This window comes from Mesoplodon bidens (assembly GCF_964165515.1).
Source record: "Mesoplodon bidens genome assembly, contig: HAP1_SCAFFOLD_290, whole genome shotgun sequence".
Lineage (NCBI taxonomy): Eukaryota > Metazoa > Chordata > Mammalia > Artiodactyla > Ziphiidae > Mesoplodon > Mesoplodon bidens.
In genome coordinates, this window is record NW_027672269.1 from 574676 (window position 1) to 595364 (window position 20689).

Here is a 20689-nt window from a genome sequence, read left to right on the forward strand (position 1 = left end):
AAGAGCGTCTGGGCCAGGACCATCCTGGCTGGCCTGCCGGCACCAAGTCGGCCTGCGTGCTGTCGCTGGTGTGGCTCCACGGCCCTTCCTGTGGGCTTTCAAGTCCTTGCACACAGTCAGGTGTTTTACCTGGGAAGGGTGGGAACAGTTCAGCAGCAGCTGGCCTGGGGCTCAGCTCCTGTTTACTCACAGACGCCTCGGCACGGTCCCCCAGCTTTGCAGTGAGGACGCTCCTTGCGGGGGGCCTGCTGGCTGCATGGGAGATGATTCCCCACCTGTGACCAACTTCAGACTTGTTTAACACTGGAGCAAGTGCCCTGGTAGGGTTTTCCTCTGTGTAACTGGTGGGTTCTGATTTTTTGTCTTTTTCTTTTTTGGTTCAAGCTAGGGTTTATTCCTATTTTTTGTATTTATAGATATAAGCATGGAAATCATTCATTCATATAAATACAGCTTTGGGAAGGGAAGAACTTCTTTTTCTGTTTTACTTTTTAAATTTTATTTATTATTTTAATTTTTAAATTTTATTTGTTTTGTTTTTTTATACAGCAGGTTCTTATTGGTTATCTATTTTATACATATAAGTGTGCACATGTGAATCCCAATCTCCCAATTCATCCCACCACCACCCTCGCATGGCGTTCCCCCCTTGGTGTCCATAGGTTTGTTCTCTACCTCTGTGTCTCTACTTCTGCCCTGCAAACTGGTTCATCTGTACCATTTTTCTAGGTTCCACATATATGCCTTAATATACAATATTTGTTTTTCTCTTTCTGACTTACTTCACTCTGTATGACAGTCTCTGGATCCATCCATGTCTCTACAAATGACCCAATTTCATTCCTTTTTATGGCTGAGAAATATTCCATTTTATATACGTACCACATCTTTATCCATTCGCCTGCCTGTGGGCATTTAGGTGGCTTCCATTACCTGGCTATTGTAAAGAGTGCTGCAATGAACATTGTGGTGAATGTTTCTGTTTGACTTATGGTTTTCTCTGGGTATATACCCAGTAGTGGCATTGCTGGATCATATGGTAATTCTATTTTTAGATTTTTAAGGAACCTCCATACTGTTCTCCATAGTGACTGAATCAATTTACATTCCCACCAGTAGTGGAAGAGGGTTCCTTTTCTCCAGCCCTCTTCAGCATTTGTTGTTTGTAGATTTTCTGATGATGCCCATTCTAACAGGTGTGAGGTGATACCTCGTAGTTTTGATTTGCATTTCTCTAATTAGTGACGTTGAGCACCTTTTCATGTGCTTCTTGGCCATCTCTATGTCTTCTTGGAAGAAGTGTGTATTTAGGTCTTCTGCCCATTTTTGTATTGGGTTGTTTGTTTTTTTTTAATATTGAGCTGCATGAGCTGTTTGTTTATATTGGAGATTAATCCTTTGTCTGTTGATTCATTTGCAAATATTTCTCCTATTCTGAGAGTTGTCTTTTCATCTTGTGTGTAGTTGCCTTTGCTTTGCAGAAGCTTTTACGTTTCATTAGGACCCATTTGTTTATTTTGTTTTTTATTCCGTTACTCTAGGAGGTGCATCAGAAAAGATCATGTTGTGGTTTATGTCCGAGAACTCTTCCTATGTTTTCCTCTAAGTTTTATACTGTCCGGTCTTACATTAAGGTCTCTAATCCATTTTGAATTTATTTTTGTGTATGGTGTTAGGGAGTGTTCAAATTTCATTCTTTTACACGTAGCTGTCTAGTTTTCCCAGCACCACTGATCGAAGAGACTGTCTTTTATCCATTGTATAGTCTTGCCTCCTTTGTCATAGATTAGTTGACCATAGGTGTGTAGGTTTATCTCTGGGCTTTCTTTTTTTCTCTTTTACACCTTTATTGGTATGTAATTGCTTTACAATGGTGTGTTAGCTTCTGCTGTATAACAAAGTGAATCAGCTATACATATACAAATATGACACTGTTGTTGTTTTCTGAGAGAAACTCCAGGTCAAGTGATGGTCCCACGAGTCGTCATGGGGGCCCGTTGACCCTGGTTGTCTCTCTGGAGGTTGGGGTTGGAGGGCCTCCTCACTCGAGGTCAGTGTGTCCACGGAGCGATCCCTGCTCTGCAACTTCAGGGCATGGTGGGTGGTTAGGATCACCACGTGGGGTCCTTTTCCCTTAGGAGGGAGCTGGCCTTGTGGGCTGCTGATTTCCAGGTTTTTAGATACCCCCAGTATCCTGGCCGGATGGGGCGGCGGGCCAAGCCCTTGGTGACCGTAGCTTCTCCTACCTGGATGGCATACTTGAGTTGTTACAGTTCAAGTGGTCCCAGTGTTTGCACTAATGCTCCAAGGGCGGTTCACTTTCGACCGAGAATGTAAAGGTCAACGGGTTTAGCTAAGCTAGGGAGTTCCAGGGCAAGGGTCTGAAGTGACTGCTCCTTCCATTCTTGAAAGGCTGCTTCTGGATTCTATTCAAAAGGATCATCATCTTTTCGTGTCAGTGTTTCTTATAGAGGCCCAGCTATTAGACTGTAGTTAGGGATCCAGATGCAGCAAACCGCGGCCTCCCCAGGAACCCCTAAGCTGTCTTCTAGTTTTAGAAGGGGTAAGGCTGCAAATGGCTTCTTCCCTTTCCTGGGATGGGCTTTTCCGACCTTCTGTGAGAAGGCAGTCCAGGCAGGTTACCTTAGTCTGTGATATTTGAGCCTTTTTCTTGGACACCTTCTATCCTTTCTTGGCTAGGTAGCTCAGAGGCCTCCTTAGTAGGGCTGGCGAGCAGAATGTGGTCTGCATATTGAAGGAAGGTTCCCTTCTCCAGAGGTAGATCTTTTAGGTTTTAGTTAAGTTTCCCCATAGACGGTGTGGGAATTTTTGAACCCTTGGGGCAGGACGGCCCCAGCGGTATTGTCTTCGTTGTATGTTGAGTCCTGCCCATCACAAGCCCAAATTTCTTGTGACTCTGGGACTAATGGAATACAGAAGAAGGCATCATCGAAGTCTAATACAGAATACCATGTCCTGGTGGATGGTAGAGTGACCAGCAGGGTGTGGGAATTAGGATCTACTGGATGTATATTCTTGGTGGCTTCACTGACTGTCCTGACGTTCGTTACCAGGTACCCAGTAGCCCTCGGGGCTCTCGTGGTCAGGCCCCTTCCAGGATATGGAGTTCACCTGGGCAGTTACCCAGCAGCTCACGGGGCTCTCGTGGTCAGGCCCCTCCCAGGATATGGAGCTCACCTGGAGAGGTACCCAGCAGCCCACGGGGCTCTCGTGGTCAGGCCCCTACACGGGTATGGAGCTCACCTGGGCAGGCACCCAGCAAGCCTGGGCACACAGGAACCGTGCACATAGCCCTCATTGCAGAGCGCCCCCAGCCCACCTGTCGGTTGAGCTGACACAGAGCACCTCAGAGCAGGACTTGAACTAACAAACAGCAGCTCTGACGGGTCTGTGACCCTGGGCATCACTCTGTGCAGCCTCCCTCTGCCTGGTCTTCCAGAGGCTTCCACTGCAGCCGGGGCACCAGACCTCTGTCTCCACCCGCCACCCCTCCTCTCCCTGACTTCTGGGTTCCTCTCATTAATAGAGGGTCTTCTTGAAGTTGTCTCCCACTCATGGGGCAGCTAAATTGAATAGCAAACAAGCCAGGGCTGCAGCCCCTTGTCTCTCCTGACTCTCAGGAGCCCACACCTCTTCCTTGTACGTGGCCGGTGCCGCAAGGGCCATTTTCTGCAAATGTGAGCCGCTGAGGGGTGAGGATTGGCTGACCCGGCGGGGCAGCCCTCCCCAGGTGTGCCTGGGTTGAGGTCAATATAAACACCACTCCAGGCAGCAAGAGCCCCTGCAGCTGTGCCTGACGCCATATTTTCTGCCCCGTCAGCAGTGTCGGGGCTGGGCTGGTGGGAGGGAGTGAGGGGCCGTGCGTGGCTTTTTGGGTGGCCCGGTGTGAGTGGGGCTCTGCTGGACTTTCTGCAGGAGTTGCCAGGCTGCCACCCGCTAAAGAAGAGGATGTGTCACCCATACCTGCTGCTGGAATTGCTCGCCGGGCAGAGGTGAGGAAGGAAAAAAGCAGTGGGGGCCGGGACAGGAGGGGTATCTCAGGCAGGGAAGTGGAAAGCTTCCAGAAGAGCGTCTGGGCCAGGACCATCCTGGCTGGCCTGCCGGCACCAAGTCGGCCTGCGTGCTGTCGCTGGTGTGGCTCCACGGCCCTTCCTGTGGGCTTTCAAGTCCTTGCACACAGTCAGGTGTTTTACCTGGGAAGGGTGGGAACAGTTCAGCAGCAGCTGGCCTGGGGCTCAGCTCCTGTTTACTCACAGACGCCTCGGCACGGTCCCCCAGCTTTGCAGTGAGGACGCTCCTTGCGGGGGGCCTGCTGGCTGCATGGGAGATGATTCCCCACCTGTGACCCACTTCAGACTTGTTTAACACTGGAGCAAGTGCCCTGGTAGGGTTTTCCTCTGTGTAACTGGTGGGTTCTGATTTTTTGTCTTTTTCTTTTTTGGTTCAAGCTAGGGTTTATTCCTATTTTTTGTATTTATAGATATAAGCATGGAAATCATTCATTCATATAAATACAGCTTTGGGAAGGGAAGAACTTCTTTTTCTGTTTTACTTTTTAAATTTTATTTATTATTTTAATTTTTAAATTTTATTTGTTTTGTTTTTTTATACAGCAGGTTCTTATTGGTTATCTATTTTATACATATAAGTGTGCACATGTGAATCCCAATCTCCCAATTCATCCCACCACCACCCTCACATGGCGTTCCCCCCTTGGTGTCCATAGGTTTGTTCTCTACCTCTGTGTCTCTACTTCTGCCCTGCAAACTGGTTCATCTGTACCATTTTTCTAGGTTCCACATATATGCCTTAATATACAATATTTGTTTTTCTCTTTCTGACTTACTTCACTCTGTATGACAGTCTCTGGATCCATCCATGTCTCTACAAATGACCCAATTTCATTCCTTTTTATGGCTGAGAAATATTCCATTTTATATACGTACCACATCTTTATCCATTCGCCTGCCTGTGGGCATTTAGGTGGCTTCCATTACCTGGCTATTGTAAAGAGTGCTGCAATGAACATTGTGGTGAATGTTTCTGTTTGACTTATGGTTTTCTCTGGGTATATACCCAGTAGTGGCATTGCTGGATCATATGGTAATTCTATTTTTAGATTTTTAAGGAACCTCCATACTAGTCTCCATAGTGACGGAATCAATTTACATTCCCACCAGTAGTGGAAGAGGGTTCCTTTTCTCCAGCCCTCTTCAGCATTTGTTGTTTGTAGATTTTCTGATGATGCCCATTCTAACAGGTGTGAGGTGATACCTCGTAGTTTTGATTTGCATTTCTCTAATTAGTGACGTTGAGCACCTTTTCATGTGCTTCTTGGCCATCTCTATGTCTTCTTGGAAGAAGTGTGTATTTAGGTCTTCTGCCCATTTTTGTATTGGGTTGTTTGTTTTTTTTTAATATTGAGCTGCATGAGCTGTTTGTTTATATTGGAGATTAATCCTTTGTCTGTTGATTCATTTGCAAATATTTCTCCTATTCTGAGAGTTGTCTTTTCATCTTGTGTGTAGTTTCCTTTGCTTTGCAGAAGCTTTTACGTTTCATTAGGACCCATTTGTTTATTTTGTTTTTTATTCCGTTACTCTAGGAGGTGCATCAGAAAAGATCATGTTGTGGTTTATGTCCGAGAATTCTTCCTATGTTTTCCTCTAAGTTTTATACTGTCCGGTCTTACATTAAGGTCTCTAATCCATTTTGAATTTATTTTTGTGTATGGTGTTAGGGAGTGTTCAAATTTCATTCTTTTACACGTAGCTGTCTAGTTTTCCCAGCACCACTGATCGAAGAGACTGTCTTTTATCCATTGTATAGTCTTGCCTCCTTTGTCATAGATTAGTTGACCATAGGTGTGTAGGTTTATCTCTGGGCTTTCTTTTTTTCTCTTTTACACCTTTATTGGTATGTAATTGCTTTACAATGGTGTGTTAGCTTCTGCTGTATAACAAAGTGAATCAGCTATACATATACAAATATGACACTGTTGTTGTTTTCTGAGAGAAACTCCAGGTCAAGTGATGGTCCCACGAGTCGTCATGGGGGCCCGTTGACCCTGGTTGTCTCTCTGGAGGTTGGGGTTGGAGGGCCTCCTCACTCGAGGTCAGTGTGTCCACGGAGCGATCCCTGCTCTGCAACTTCAGGGCATGGTGGGTGGTTAGGATCACCACGTGGGGTCCTTTTCCCTTAGGAGGGAGCTGGCCTTGTGGGCTGCTGATTTCCAGGTTTTTAGATACCCCCAGTATCCTGGCCGGATGGGGCGGCGGGCCAAGCCCTTGGTGACCGTAGCTTCTCCTACCTGGATGGCATACTTGAGTTGTTACAGTTCAAGTGGTCCCAGTGTTTGCACTAATGCTCCAAGGGCGGTTCACTTTCGACCGAGAATGTAAAGGTCAACGGGTTTAGCTAAGCTAGGGAGTTCCAGGGCAAGGGTCTGAAGTGACTGCTCCTTCCATTCTTGAAAGGCTGCTTCTGGATTCTATTCAAAAGGATCATCATCTTTTCGTGTCAGTGTTTCTTATAGAGGCCCAGCTATTAGACTGTAGTTAGGGATCCAGATGCAGCAAACCGCGGCCTCCCCAGGAACCCCTAAGCTGTCTTCTAGTTTTAGAAGGGGTAAGGCTGCAAATGGCTTCTTCCCTTTCCTGGGATGGGCTTTTCCGACCTTCTGTGAGAAGGCAGTCCAGGCAGGTTACCTTAGTCTGTGATATTTGAGCCTTTTTCTTGGACACCTTCTATCCTTTCTTGGCTAGGTAGCTCAGAGGCCTCCTTAGTAGGGCTGGCGAGCAGAATGTGGTCTGCATATTGAAGGAAGGTTCCCTTCTCCAGAGGTAGATCTTTTAGGTTTTAGTTAAGTTTCCCCATAGACGGTGTGGGAATTTTTGAACCCCTGGGGCAGGACGGCCCCAGCGGTATTGTCTTCGTTGTATGTTGAGTCCTGCCCACCACAAGCCCAAATTTCTTGTGACTCTGGGACTAATGGAATACAGAAGAAGGCATCATCGAAGTCTAATACAGAATACCATGTCCTGGTGGATGGTAGAATGACCAGCAGGGTGTGGGAATTAGGATCTACTGGATGTATATTCTTGGTGGCTTCACTGACTGTCCTGACGTTCGTTACCAGGTACCCAGTAGCCCTCGGGGCTCTCGTGGTCAGGCCCCTTCCAGGATATGGAGTTCACCTGGGCAGTTACCCAGCAGCTCACGGGGCTCTCGTGGTCAGGCCCCTCCCAGGATATGGAGCTCACCTGGACAGGTACCCAGCAGCCCACGGGGCTCTCGTGGTCAGGCCCCTACACGGGTATGGAGCTCACCTGGGCAGGCACCCAGCAAGCCTGGGCACACAGGAACCGTGCACATAGCCCTCATTGCAGAGCGCCCCCAGCCCACCTGTCGGTTGAGCTGACACAGAGCACCTCAGAGCAGGACTTGAACTAACAAACAGCAGCTCTGACGGGTCTGTGACCCTGGGCATCACTCTGTGCAGCCTCCCTCTGCCTGGTCTTCCAGAGGCTTCCACTGCAGCCGGGGCACCAGACCTCTGTCTCCACCCGCCACCCCTCCTCTCCCTGACTTCTGGGTTCCTCTCATTAATAGAGGGTCTTCTTGAAGTTGTCTCCCACTCATGGGGCAGCTAAATTGAATAGCAAACAAGCCAGGGCTGCAGCCCCTTGTCTCTCCTGACTCTCAGGAGCCCACACCTCTTCCTTGTACGTGGCCGGTGCCGCAAGGGCCATTTTCTGCAAATGTGAGCCGCTGAGGGGTGAGGATTGGCTGACCCGGCGGGGCAGCCCTCCCCAGGTGTGCCTGGGTTGAGGTCAATATAAACACCACTCCAGGCAGCAAGAGCCCCTGCAGCTGTGCCTGACGCCATATTTTCTGCCCCGTCAGCAGTGTCGGGGCTGGGCTGGTGGGAGGGAGTGAGGGGCCGTGCGTGGCTTTTTGGGTGGCCCGGTGTGAGTGGGGCTCTGCTGGACTTTCTGCAGGAGTTGCCAGGCTGCCACCCGCTAAAGAAGAGGATGTGTCACCCATACCTGCTGCTGGAATTGCTCGCCGGGCAGAGGTGAGGAAGGAAAAAAGCAGTGGGGGCCGGGACAGGAGGGGTATCTCAGGCAGGGAAGTGGAAAGCTTCCAGAAGAGCGTCTGGGCCAGGACCATCCTGGCTGGCCTGCCGGCACCAAGTCGGCCTGCGTGCTGTCGCTGGTGTGGCTCCACGGCCCTTCCTGTGGGCTTTCAAGTCCTTGCACACAGTCAGGTGTTTTACCTGGGAAGGGTGGGAACAGTTCAGCAGCAGCTGGCCTGGGGCTCAGCTCCTGTTTACTCACAGACGCCTCGGCACGGTCCCCCAGCTTTGCAGTGAGGACGCTCCTTGCGGGGGGCCTGCTGGCTGCATGGGAGATGATTCCCCACCTGTGACCCACTTCAGACTTGTTTAACACTGGAGCAAGTGCCCTGGTAGGGTTTTCCTCTGTGTAACTGGTGGGTTCTGATTTTTTGTCTTTTTCTTTTTTGGTTCAAGCTAGGGTTTATTCCTATTTTTTGTATTTATAGATATAAGCATGGAAATCATTCATTCATATAAATACAGCTTTGGGAAGGGAAGAACTTCTTTTTCTGTTTTACTTTTTAAATTTTATTATTTTAATTTTTAAATTTTATTTGTTTTGTTTTTTTATACAGCAGGTTCTTATTGGTTATCTATTTTATACATATAAGTGTGCACATGTGAATCCCAATCTCCCAATTCATCCCACCACCACCCTCACATGGCGTTCCCCCCTTGGTGTCCATAGGTTTGTTCTCTACCTCTGTGTCTCTACTTCTGCCCTGCAAACTGGTTCATCTGTACCATTTTTCTAGGTTCCACATATATGCCTTAATATACAATATTTGTTTTTCTCTTTCTGACTTACTTCACTCTGTATGACAGTCTCTGGATCCATCCATGTCTCTACAAATGACCCAATTTCATTCCTTTTTATGGCTGAGAAATATTCCATTTTATATACGTACCACATCTTTATCCATTCGCCTGCCTGTGGGCATTTAGGTGGCTTCCATTACCTGGCTATTGTAAAGAGTGCTGCAATGAACATTGTGGTGAATGTTTCTGTTTGACTTATGGTTTTCTCTGGGTATATACCCAGTAGTGGCATTGCTGGATCATATGGTAATTCTATTTTTAGATTTTTAAGGAACCTCCATACTAGTCTCCATAGTGACGGAATCAATTTACATTCCCACCAGTAGTGGAAGAGGGTTCCTTTTCTCCAGCCCTCTTCAGCATTTGTTGTTTGTAGATTTTCTGATGATGCCCATTCTAACAGGTGTGAGGTGATACCTCGTAGTTTTGATTTGCATTTCTCTAATTAGTGACGTTGAGCACCTTTTCATGTGCTTCTTGGCCATCTCTATGTCTTCTTGGAAGAAGTGTGTATTTAGGTCTTCTGCCCATTTTTGTATTGGGTTGTTTGTTTTTTTTTAATATTGAGCTGCATGAGCTGTTTGTTTATATTGGAGATTAATCCTTTGTCTGTTGATTCATTTGCAAATATTTCTCCTATTCTGAGAGTTGTCTTTTCATCTTGTGTGTAGTTTCCTTTGCTTTGCAGAAGCTTTTACGTTTCATTAGGACCCATTTGTTTATTTTGTTTTTTATTCCGTTACTCTAGGAGGTGCATCAGAAAAGATCATGTTGTGGTTTATGTCCGAGAATTCTTCCTATGTTTTCCTCTAAGTTTTATACTGTCCGGTCTTACATTAAGGTCTCTAATCCATTTTGAATTTATTTTTGTGTATGGTGTTAGGGAGTGTTCAAATTTCATTCTTTTACACGTAGCTGTCTAGTTTTCCCAGCACCACTGATCGAAGAGACTGTCTTTTATCCATTGTATAGTCTTGCCTCCTTTGTCATAGATTAGTTGACCATAGGTGTGTAGGTTTATCTCTGGGCTTTCTTTTTTTCTCTTTTACACCTTTATTGGTATGTAATTGCTTTACAATGGTGTGTTAGCTTCTGCTGTATAACAAAGTGAATCAGCTATACATATACAAATATGACACTGTTGTTGTTTTCTGAGAGAAACTCCAGGTCAAGTGATGGTCCCACGAGTCGTCATGGGGGCCCGTTGACCCTGGTTGTCTCTCTGGAGGTTGGGGTTGGAGGGCCTCCTCACTCGAGGTCAGTGTGTCCACGGAGCGATCCCTGCTCTGCAACTTCAGGGCATGGTGGGTGGTTAGGATCACCACGTGGGGTCCTTTTCCCTTAGGAGGGAGCTGGCCTTGTGGGCTGCTGATTTCCAGGTTTTTACATACCCCCAGTATCCTGGCCGGATGGGGCGGCGGGCCAAGCCCTTGGTGACCGTAGCTTCTCCTACCTGGATGGCATACTTGAGTTGTTACAGTTCAAGTGGTCCCAGTGTTTGCACTAATGCTCCAAGGGCGGTTCACTTTCGACCGAGAATGTAAAGGTCAACGGGTTTAGCTAAGCTAGGGAGTTCCAGGGCAAGGGTCTGAAGTGACTGCTCCTTCCATTCTTGAAAGGCTGCTTCTGGATTCTATTCAAAAGGATCATCATCTTTTCGTGTCAGTGTTTCTTATAGAGGCCCAGCTATTAGACTGTAGTTAGGGATCCAGATGCAGCAAACCGCGGCCTCCCCAGGAACCCCTAAGCTGTCTTCTAGTTTTAGAAGGGGTAAGGCTGCAAATGGCTTCTTCCCTTTCCTGGGATGGGCTTTTCCGACCTTCTGTGAGAAGGCAGTCCAGGCAGGTTACCTTAGTCTGTGATATTTGAGCCTTTTTCTTGGACACCTTCTATCCTTTCTTGGCTAGGTAGCTCAGAGGCCTCCTTAGTAGGGCTGGCGAGCAGAATGTGGTCTGCATATTGAAGGAAGGTTCCCTTCTCCAGAGGTAGATCTTTTAGGTTTTAGTTAAGTTTCCCCATAGACGGTGTGGGAATTTTTGAACCCCTGGGGCAGGACGGCCCCAGCGGTATTGTCTTCGTTGTATGTTGAGTCCTGCCCACCACAAGCCCAAATTTCTTGTGACTCTGGGACTAATGGAATACAGAAGAAGGCATCATCGAAGTCTAATACAGAATACCATGTCCTGGTGGATGGTAGAATGACCAGCAGGGTGTGGGAATTAGGATCTACTGGATGTATATTCTTGGTGGCTTCACTGACTGTCCTGACGTTCGTTACCAGGTACCCAGTAGCCCTCGGGGCTCTCGTGGTCAGGCCCCTTCCAGGATATGGAGTTCACCTGGGCAGTTACCCAGCAGCTCACGGGGCTCTCGTGGTCAGGCCCCTCCCAGGATATGGAGCTCACCTGGAGAGGTACCCAGCAGCCCACGGGGCTCTCGTGGTCAGGCCCCTACACGGGTATGGAGCTCACCTGGGCAGGCACCCAGCAAGCCTGGGCACACAGGAACCGTGCACATAGCCCTCATTGCAGAGCGCCCCCAGCCCACCTGTCGGTTGAGCTGACACAGAGCACCTCAGAGCAGGACTTGAACTAACAAACAGCAGCTCTGACGGGTCTGTGACCCTGGGCATCACTCTGTGCAGCCTCCCTCTGCCTGGTCTTCCAGAGGCTTCCACTGCAGCCGGGGCACCAGACCTCTGTCTCCACCCGCCACCCCTCCTCTCCCTGACTTCTGGGTTCCTCTCATTAATAGAGGGTCTTCTTGAAGTTGTCTCCCACTCATGGGGCAGCTAAATTGAATAGCAAACAAGCCAGGGCTGCAGCCCCTTGTCTCTCCTGACTCTCAGGAGCCCACACCTCTTCCTTGTACGTGGCCGGTGCCGCAAGGGCCATTTTCTGCAAATGTGAGCCGCTGAGGGGTGAGGATTGGCTGACCCGGCGGGGCAGCCCTCCCCAGGTGTGCCTGGGTTGAGGTCAATATAAACACCACTCCAGGCAGCAAGAGCCCCTGCAGCTGTGCCTGACGCCATATTTTCTGCCCCGTCAGCAGTGTCGGGGCTGGGCTGGTGGGAGGGAGTGAGGGGCCGTGCGTGGCTTTTTGGGTGGCCCGGTGTGAGTGGGGCTCTGCTGGACTTTCTGCAGGAGTTGCCAGGCTGCCACCCGCTAAAGAAGAGGATGTGTCACCCATACCTGCTGCTGGAATTGCTCGCCGGGCAGAGGTGAGGAAGGAAAAAAGCAGTGGGGGCCGGGACAGGAGGGGTATCTCAGGCAGGGAAGTGGAAAGCTTCCAGAAGAGCGTCTGGGCCAGGACCATCCTGGCTGGCCTGCCGGCACCAAGTCGGCCTGCGTGCTGTCGCTGGTGTGGCTCCACGGCCCTTCCTGTGGGCTTTCAAGTCCTTGCACACAGTCAGGTGTTTTACCTGGGAAGGGTGGGAACAGTTCAGCAGCAGCTGGCCTGGGGCTCAGCTCCTGTTTACTCACAGACGCCTCGGCACGGTCCCCCAGCTTTGCAGTGAGGACGCTCCTTGCGGGGGGCCTGCTGGCTGCATGGGAGATGATTCCCCACCTGTGACCCACTTCAGACTTGTTTAACACTGGAGCAAGTGCCCTGGTAGGGTTTTCCTCTGTGTAACTGGTGGGTTCTGATTTTTTGTCTTTTTCTTTTTTGGTTCAAGCTAGGGTTTATTCCTATTTTTTGTATTTATAGATATAAGCATGGAAATCATTCATTCATATAAATACAGCTTTGGGAAGGGAAGAACTTCTTTTTCTGTTTTACTTTTTAAATTTTATTTATTATTTTAATTTTTAAATTTTATTTGTTTTGTTTTTTTATACAGCAGGTTCTTATTGGTTATCTATTTTATACATATAAGTGTGCACATGTGAATCCCAATCTCCCAATTCATCCCACCACCACCCTCACATGGCGTTCCCCCCTTGGTGTCCATAGGTTTGTTCTCTACCTCTGTGTCTCTACTTCTGCCCTGCAAACTGGTTCATCTGTACCATTTTTCTAGGTTCCACATATATGCCTTAATATACAATATTTGTTTTTCTCTTTCTGACTTACTTCACTCTGTATGACAGTCTCTGGATCCATCCATGTCTCTACAAATGACCCAATTTCATTCCTTTTTATGGCTGAGAAATATTCCATTTTATATACGTACCACATCTTTATCCATTCGCCTGCCTGTGGGCATTTAGGTGGCTTCCATTACCTGGCTATTGTAAAGAGTGCTGCAATGAACATTGTGGTGAATGTTTCTGTTTGACTTATGGTTTTCTCTGGGTATATACCCAGTAGTGGCATTGCTGGATCATATGGTAATTCTATTTTTAGATTTTTAAGGAACCTCCATACTGTTCTCCATAGTGACGGAATCAATTTACATTCCCACCAGTAGTGGAAGAGGGTTCCTTTTCTCCAGCCCTCTTCAGCATTTGTTGTTTGTAGATTTTCTGATGATGCCCATTCTAACAGGTGTGAGGTGATACCTCGTAGTTTTGATTTGCATTTCTCTAATTAGTGACGTTGAGCACCTTTTCATGTGCTTCTTGGCCATCTCTATGTCTTCTTGGAAGAAGTGTGTATTTAGGTCTTCTGCCCATTTTTGTATTGGGTTGTTTGTTTTTTTTTAATATTGAGCTGCATGAGCTGTTTGTTTATATTGGAGATTAATCCTTTGTCTGTTGATTCATTTGCAAATATTTCTCCTATTCTGAGAGTTGTCTTTTCATCTTGTGTGTAGTTTCCTTTGCTTTGCAGAAGCTTTTACGTTTCATTAGGACCCATTTGTTTATTTTGTTTTTTATTCCGTTACTCTAGGAGGTGCATCAGAAAAGATCATGTTGTGGTTTATGTCCGAGAATTCTTCCTATGTTTTCCTCTAAGTTTTATACTGTCCGGTCTTACATTAAGGTCTCTAATCCATTTTGAATTTATTTTTGTGTATGGTGTTAGGGAGTGTTCAAATTTCATTCTTTTACACGTAGCTGTCTAGTTTTCCCAGCACCACTGATCGAAGAGACTGTCTTTTATCCATTGTATAGTCTTGCCTCCTTTGTCATAGATTAGTTGACCATAGGTGTGTAGGTTTATCTCTGGGCTTTCTTTTTTTCTCTTTTACACCTTTATTGGTATGTAATTGCTTTACAATGGTGTGTTAGCTTCTGCTGTATAACAAAGTGAATCAGCTATACATATACAAATATGACACTGTTGTTGTTTTCTGAGAGAAACTCCAGGTCAAGTGATGGTCCCACGAGTCGTCATGGGGGCCCGTTGACCCTGGTTGTCTCTCTGGAGGTTGGGGTTGGAGGGCCTCCTCACTCGAGGTCAGTGTGTCCACGGAGCGATCCCTGCTCTGCAACTTCAGGGCATGGTGGGTGGTTAGGATCACCACGTGGGGTCCTTTTCCCTTAGGAGGGAGCTGGCCTTGTGGGCTGCTGATTTCCAGGTTTTTAGATACCCCCAGTATCCTGGCCGGATGGGGCGGCGGGCCAAGCCCTTGGTGACCGTAGCTTCTCCTACCTGGATGGCATACTTGAGTTGTTACAGTTCAAGTGGTCCCAGTGTTTGCACTAATGCTCCAAGGGCGGTTCACTTTCGACCGAGAATGTAAAGGTCAACGGGTTTAGCTAAGCTAGGGAGTTCCAGGGCAAGGGTCTGAAGTGACTGCTCCTTCCATTCTTGAAAGGCTGCTTCTGGATTCTATTCAAAAGGATCATCATCTTTTCGTGTCAGTGTTTCTTATAGAGGCCCAGCTATTAGACTGTAGTTAGGGATCCAGATGCAGCAAACCGCGGCCTCCCCAGGAACCCCTAAGCTGTCTTCTAGTTTTAGAAGGGGTAAGGCTGCAAATGGCTTCTTCCCTTTCCTGGGATGGGCTTTTCCGACCTTCTGTGAGAAGGCAGTCCAGGCAGGTTACCTTAGTCTGTGATATTTGAGCCTTTTTCTTGGACACCTTCTATCCTTTCTTGGCTAGGTAGCTCAGAGGCCTCCTTAGTAGGGCTGGCGAGCAGAATGTGGTCTGCATATTGAAGGAAGGTTCCCTTCTCCAGAGGTAGATCTTTTAGGTTTTAGTTAAGTTTCCCCATAGACGGTGTGGGAATTTTTGAACCCCTGGGGCAGGACGGCCCCAGCGGTATTGTCTTCGTTGTATGTTGAGTCCTGCCCACCACAAGCCCAAATTTCTTGTGACTCTGGGACTAATGGAATACAGAAGAAGGCATCATCGAAGTCTAATACAGAATACCATGTCCTGGTGGATGGTAGAATGACCAGCAGGGTGTGGGAATTAGGATCTACTGGATGTATATTCTTGGTGGCTTCACTGACTGTCCTGACGTTCGTTACCAGGTACCCAGTAGCCCTCGGGGCTCTCGTGGTCAGGCCCCTTCCAGGATATGGAGTTCACCTGGGCAGTTACCCAGCAGCTCACGGGGCTCTCGTGGTCAGGCCCCTCCCAGGATATGGAGCTCACCTGGACAGGTACCCAGCAGCCCACGGGGCTCTCGTGGTCAGGCCCCTACACGGGTATGGAGCTCACCTGGGCAGGCACCCAGCAAGCCTGGGCACACAGGAACCGTGCACATAGCCCTCATTGCAGAGCGCCCCCAGCCCACCTGTCGGTTGAGCTGACACAGAGCACCTCAGAGCAGGACTTGAACTAACAAACAGCAGCTCTGACGGGTCTGTGACCCTGGGCATCACTCTGTGCAGCCTCCCTCTGCCTGGTCTTCCAGAGGCTTCCACTGCAGCCGGGGCACCAGACCTCTGTCTCCACCCGCCACCCCTCCTCTCCCTGACTTCTGGGTTCCTCTCATTAATAGAGGGTCTTCTTGAAGTTGTCTCCCACTCATGGGGCAGCTAAATTGAATAGCAAACAAGCCAGGGCTGCAGCCCCTTGTCTCTCCTGACTCTCAGGAGCCCACACCTCTTCCTTGTACGTGGCCGGTGCCGCAAGGGCCATTTTCTGCAAATGTGAGCCGCTGAGGGGTGAGGATTGGCTGACCCGGCGGGGCAGCCCTCCCCAGGTGTGCCTGGGTTGAGGTCAATATAAACACCACTCCAGGCAGCAAGAGCCCCTGCAGCTGTGCCTGACGCCATATTTTCTGCCCCGTCAGCAGTGTCGGGGCTGGGCTGGTGGGAGGGAGTGAGGGGCCGTGCGTGGCTTTTTGGGTGGCCCGGTGTGAGTGGGGCTCTGCTGGACTTTCTGCAGGAGTTGCCAGGCTGCCACCCGCTAAAGAAGAGGATGTGTCACCCATACCTGCTGCTGGAATTGCTCGCCGGGCAGAGGTGAGGAAGGAAAAAAGCAGTGGGGGCCGGGACAGGAGGGGTATCTCAGGCAGGGAAGTGGAAAGCTTCCAGAAGAGCGTCTGGGCCAGGACCATCCTGGCTGGCCTGCCGGCACCAAGTCGGCCTGCGTGCTGTCGCTGGTGTGGCTCCACGGCCCTTCCTGTGGGCTTTCAAGTCCTTGCACACAGTCAGGTGTTTTACCTGGGAAGGGTGGGAACAGTTCAGCAGCAGCTGGCCTGGGGCTCAGCTCCTGTTTACTCACAGACGCCTCGGCACGGTCCCCCAGCTTTGCAGTGAGGACGCTCCTTGCGGGGGGCCTGCTGGCTGCATGGGAGATGATTCCCCACCTGTGACCCACTTCAGACTTGTTTAACACTGGAGCAAGTGCCCTGGTAGGGTTTTCCTCTGTGTAACTGGTGGGTTCTGATTTTTTGTCTTTTTCTTTTTTGGTTCAAGCTAGGGTTTATTCCTATTTTTTGTATTTATAGATATAAGCATGGAAATCATTCATTCATATAAATACAGCTTTGGGAAGGGAAGAACTTCTTTTTCTGTTTTACTTTTTAAATTTTATTATTTTAATTTTTAAATTTTATTTGTTTTGTTTTTTTATACAGCAGGTTCTTATTGGTTATCTATTTTATACATATAAGTGTGCACATGTGAATCCCAATCTCCCAATTCATCCCACCACCACCCTCACATGGCGTTCCCCCCTTGGTGTCCATAGGTTTGTTCTCTACCTCTGTGTCTCTACTTCTGCCCTGCAAACTGGTTCATCTGTACCATTTTTCTAGGTTCCACATATATGCCTTAATATACAATATTTGTTTTTCTCTTTCTGACTTACTTCACTCTGTATGACAGTCTCTGGATCCATCCATGTCTCTACAAATGACCCAATTTCATTCCTTTTTATGGCTGAGAAATATTCCATTTTATATACGTACCACATCTTTATCCATTCGCCTGCCTGTGGGCATTTAGGTGGCTTCCATTACCTGGCTATTGTAAAGAGTGCTGCAATGAACATTGTGGTGAATGTTTCTGTTTGACTTATGGTTTTCTCTGGGTATATACCCAGTAGTGGCATTGCTGGATCATATGGTAATTCTATTTTTAGATTTTTAAGGAACCTCCATACTAGTCTCCATAGTGACGGAATCAATTTACATTCCCACCAGTAGTGGAAGAGGGTTCCTTTTCTCCAGCCCTCTTCAGCATTTGTTGTTTGTAGATTTTCTGATGATGCCCATTCTAACAGGTGTGAGGTGATACCTCGTAGTTTTGATTTGCATTTCTCTAATTAGTGACGTTGAGCACCTTTTCATGTGCTTCTTGGCCATCTCTATGTCTTCTTGGAAGAAGTGTGTATTTAGGTCTTCTGCCCATTTTTGTATTGGGTTGTTTGTTTTTTTTTAATATTGAGCTGCATGAGCTGTTTGTTTATATTGGAGATTAATCCTTTGTCTGTTGATTCATTTGCAAATATTTCTCCTATTCTGAGAGTTGTCTTTTCATCTTGTGTGTAGTTTCCTTTGCTTTGCAGAAGCTTTTACGTTTCATTAGGACCCATTTGTTTATTTTGTTTTTTATTCCGTTACTCTAGGAGGTGCATCAGAAAAGATCATGTTGTGGTTTATGTCCGAGAATTCTTCCTATGTTTTCCTCTAAGTTTTATACTGTCCGGTCTTACATTAAGGTCTCTAATCCATTTTGAATTTATTTTTGTGTATGGTGTTAGGGAGTGTTCAAATTTCATTCTTTTACACGTAGCTGTCTAGTTTTCCCAGCACCACTGATCGAAGAGACTGTCTTTTATCCATTGTATAGTCTTGCCTCCTTTGTCATAGATTAGTTGACCATAGGTGTGTAGGTTTATCTCTGGGCTTTCTTTTTTTCTCTTTTACACCTTTATTGGTATGTAATTGCTTTACAATGGTGTGTTAGCTTCTGCTGTATAACAAAGTGAATCAGCTATACATATACAAATATGACACTGTTGTTGTTTTCTGAGAGAAACTCCAGGTCAAGTGATGGTCCCACGAGTCGTCATGGGGGCCCGTTGACCCTGGTTGTCTCTCTGGAGGTTGGGGTTGGAGGGCCTCCTCACTCGAGGTCAGTGTGTCCACGGAGCGATCCCTGCTCTGCAACTTCAGGGCATGGTGGGTGGTTAGGATCACCACGTGGGGTCCTTTTCCCTTAGGAGGGAGCTGGCCTTGTGGGCTGCTGATTTCCAGGTTTTTACATACCCCCAGTATCCTGGCCGGATGGGGCGGCGGGCCAAGCCCTTGGTGACCGTAGCTTCTCCTACCTGGATGGCATACTTGAGTTGTTACAGTTCAAGTGGTCCCAGTGTTTGCACTAATGCTCCAAGGGCGGTTCACTTTCGACCGAGAATGTAAAGGTCAACGGGTTTAGCTAAGCTAGGGAGTTCCAGGGCAAGGGTCTGAAGTGACTGCTCCTTCCATTCTTGAAAGGCTGCTTCTGGATTCTATTCAAAAGGATCATCATCTTTTCGTGTCAGTGTTTCTTATAGAGGCCCAGCTATTAGACTGTAGTTAGGGATCCAGATGCAGCAAACCGCGGCCTCCCCAGGAACCCCTAAGCTGTCTTCTAGTTTTAGAAGGGGTAAGGCTGCAAATGGCTTCTTCCCTTTCCTGGGATGGGCTTTTCCGACCTTCTGTGAGAAGGCAGTCCAGGCAGGTTACCTTAGTCTGTGATATTTGAGCCTTTTTCTTGGACACCTTCTATCCTTTCTTGGCTAGGTAGCTCAGAGGCCTCCTTAGTAGGGCTGGCGAGCAGAATGTGGTCTGCATATTGAAGGAAGGTTCCCTTCTCCAGAGGTAGATCTTTTAGGTTTTAGTTAAGTTTCCCCATAGACGGTGTGGGAATTTTTGAACCCCTGGGGCAGGACGGCCCCAGCGGTATTGTCTTCGTTGTATGTTGAGTCCTGCCCACCACAAGCCCAAATTTCTTGTGACTCTGGGACTAATGGAATACAGAAGAAGGCATCATCGAAGTCTAATACAGAATACCATGTCCTGGTGGATGGTAGAATGACCAGCAGGGTGTGGGAATTAGGATCTACTGGATGTATATTCTTGGTGGCTTCACTGACTGTCCTGACGTTCGTTACCAGGTACCCAGTAGCCCTCGGGGCTCTCGTGGTCAGGCCCCTTCCAGGATATGGAGTTCACCTGGGCAGTTACCCAGCAGCTCACGGGGCTCTCGTGGTCAGGCCCCTCCCAGGATATGGAGCTCACCTGGACAGGTACCCAGCAGCCCACGGGGCTCTCGTGGTCAGGCCCCTACACGGGTATGGAGCTCACCTGGGCAGGCACCCAGCAAGCCTGGGCACACAGGAACCGTGCACATAGCCCTCATTGCAGAGCGCCCCCAGCCCACCTGTCGGTTGAGCTGACACAGAGCACCTCAGAGCAGGACTTGAACTAACAAACAGCAGCTCTGACGGGTCTGTGACCCTGGGCATCACTCTGTGCAGCCTCCCTCTGCCTGGTCTTCCAGAGGCTTCCACTGCAGCCGGGGCACCAGACCTCTGTCTCCACCCGCCACCCCTCCTCTCCCTGACTTCTGGGTTCCTCTCATTAATAGAGGGTCTTCTTGAAGTTGTCTCCCACTCATGGGGCAGCTAAATTGAATAGCAAACAAGCCAGGGCTGCAGCCCCTTGTCTCTCCTGACTCTCAGGAGCCCACACCTCTTCCTTGTACGTGGCCGGTGCCGCAAGGGCCATTTTCTGCAAATGTGAGCCGCTGAGGGGTGAGGATTGGCTGACCCGGTGGGGCAGCCCTCCCCAGGTGTGCCTGGGTTGAGGTCAATATAAACACCACTCCAGGCAGCAAGAGCCCCTGCAGCTGTGCCTGACGCCATATTTTCTGCCCCGTCAGCAGTGTCGGGGCGGGGCTGGTGGGAGGGAGGGAGGGGCCGTGCGTGGCTTTTTGGGTGGCCCGGTGTGAGTGGGGCTCTGCTGGACTTTCTGCAGGAGTTGCCAGGCTGCCACCCGCTAAAGAAGAGGATGTGTCACCCATACCTGCTGCTGGAATTGCTCGCCGGGCAGAGGTGAGGAAGGAAAAAAGCAGTGGGGGCCGGGACAGGAGGGGTATCTCAGGCAGGGAAGTGGAAAGCTTCCAGAAGAGCGTCTGGGCCAGGACCATCCTGGCTGGCCTGCCGGCACCAAGTCGGCCTGCGTGCTGTCGCTGGTGTGGCTCCACGGCCCTTCCTGTGGGCTTTCAAGTCCTTGCACACAGTCAGGTGTTTTACCTGGGAAGGGTGGGAACAGTTCAGCAGCAGCTGGCCTGGGGCTCAGCTCCTGTTTACTCACAGACGCCTCGGCACGGTCCCCCAGCTTTGCAGTGAGGACGCTCCTTGCGGGGGGCCTGCTGGCTGCATGGGAGATGATTCCC

The 20689-nt window shown here is 48.7% G+C and overlaps 1 protein-coding gene and 1 long non-coding RNA gene across 2 annotated transcripts; both read left to right on the plus strand.

Annotated features, from left to right (window-relative positions):
• Positions 1 to 3695: 3695 nt before the first annotated feature.
• LOC308610399 lies at positions 3696 to 11296 on the plus strand. Its single transcript, XR_014014542.1, has 4 exons — positions 3696 to 4013; positions 7160 to 7291; positions 8022 to 8098; positions 11241 to 11296. It is a non-coding gene; the product is annotated as an uncharacterized lncRNA (long non-coding RNA).
• Positions 11297 to 11861: 565 nt separating this feature from the next.
• LOC308610400 (uncharacterized protein) lies at positions 11862 to 20452 on the plus strand. The gene is made up of 5 exons (XM_081259547.1): positions 11862 to 12179; positions 15326 to 15457; positions 16188 to 16264; positions 19407 to 19538; positions 20269 to 20452. Exons 2-5 carry the CDS (start codon positions 15373 to 15375, stop codon positions 20347 to 20349), a joined length of 375 nt encoding a protein of 124 aa, XP_081115673.1. The 5' UTR covers positions 11862 to 12179; positions 15326 to 15372; the 3' UTR covers positions 20350 to 20452.
• The last annotated feature ends 237 nt before the right edge of the window (positions 20453 to 20689 follow it).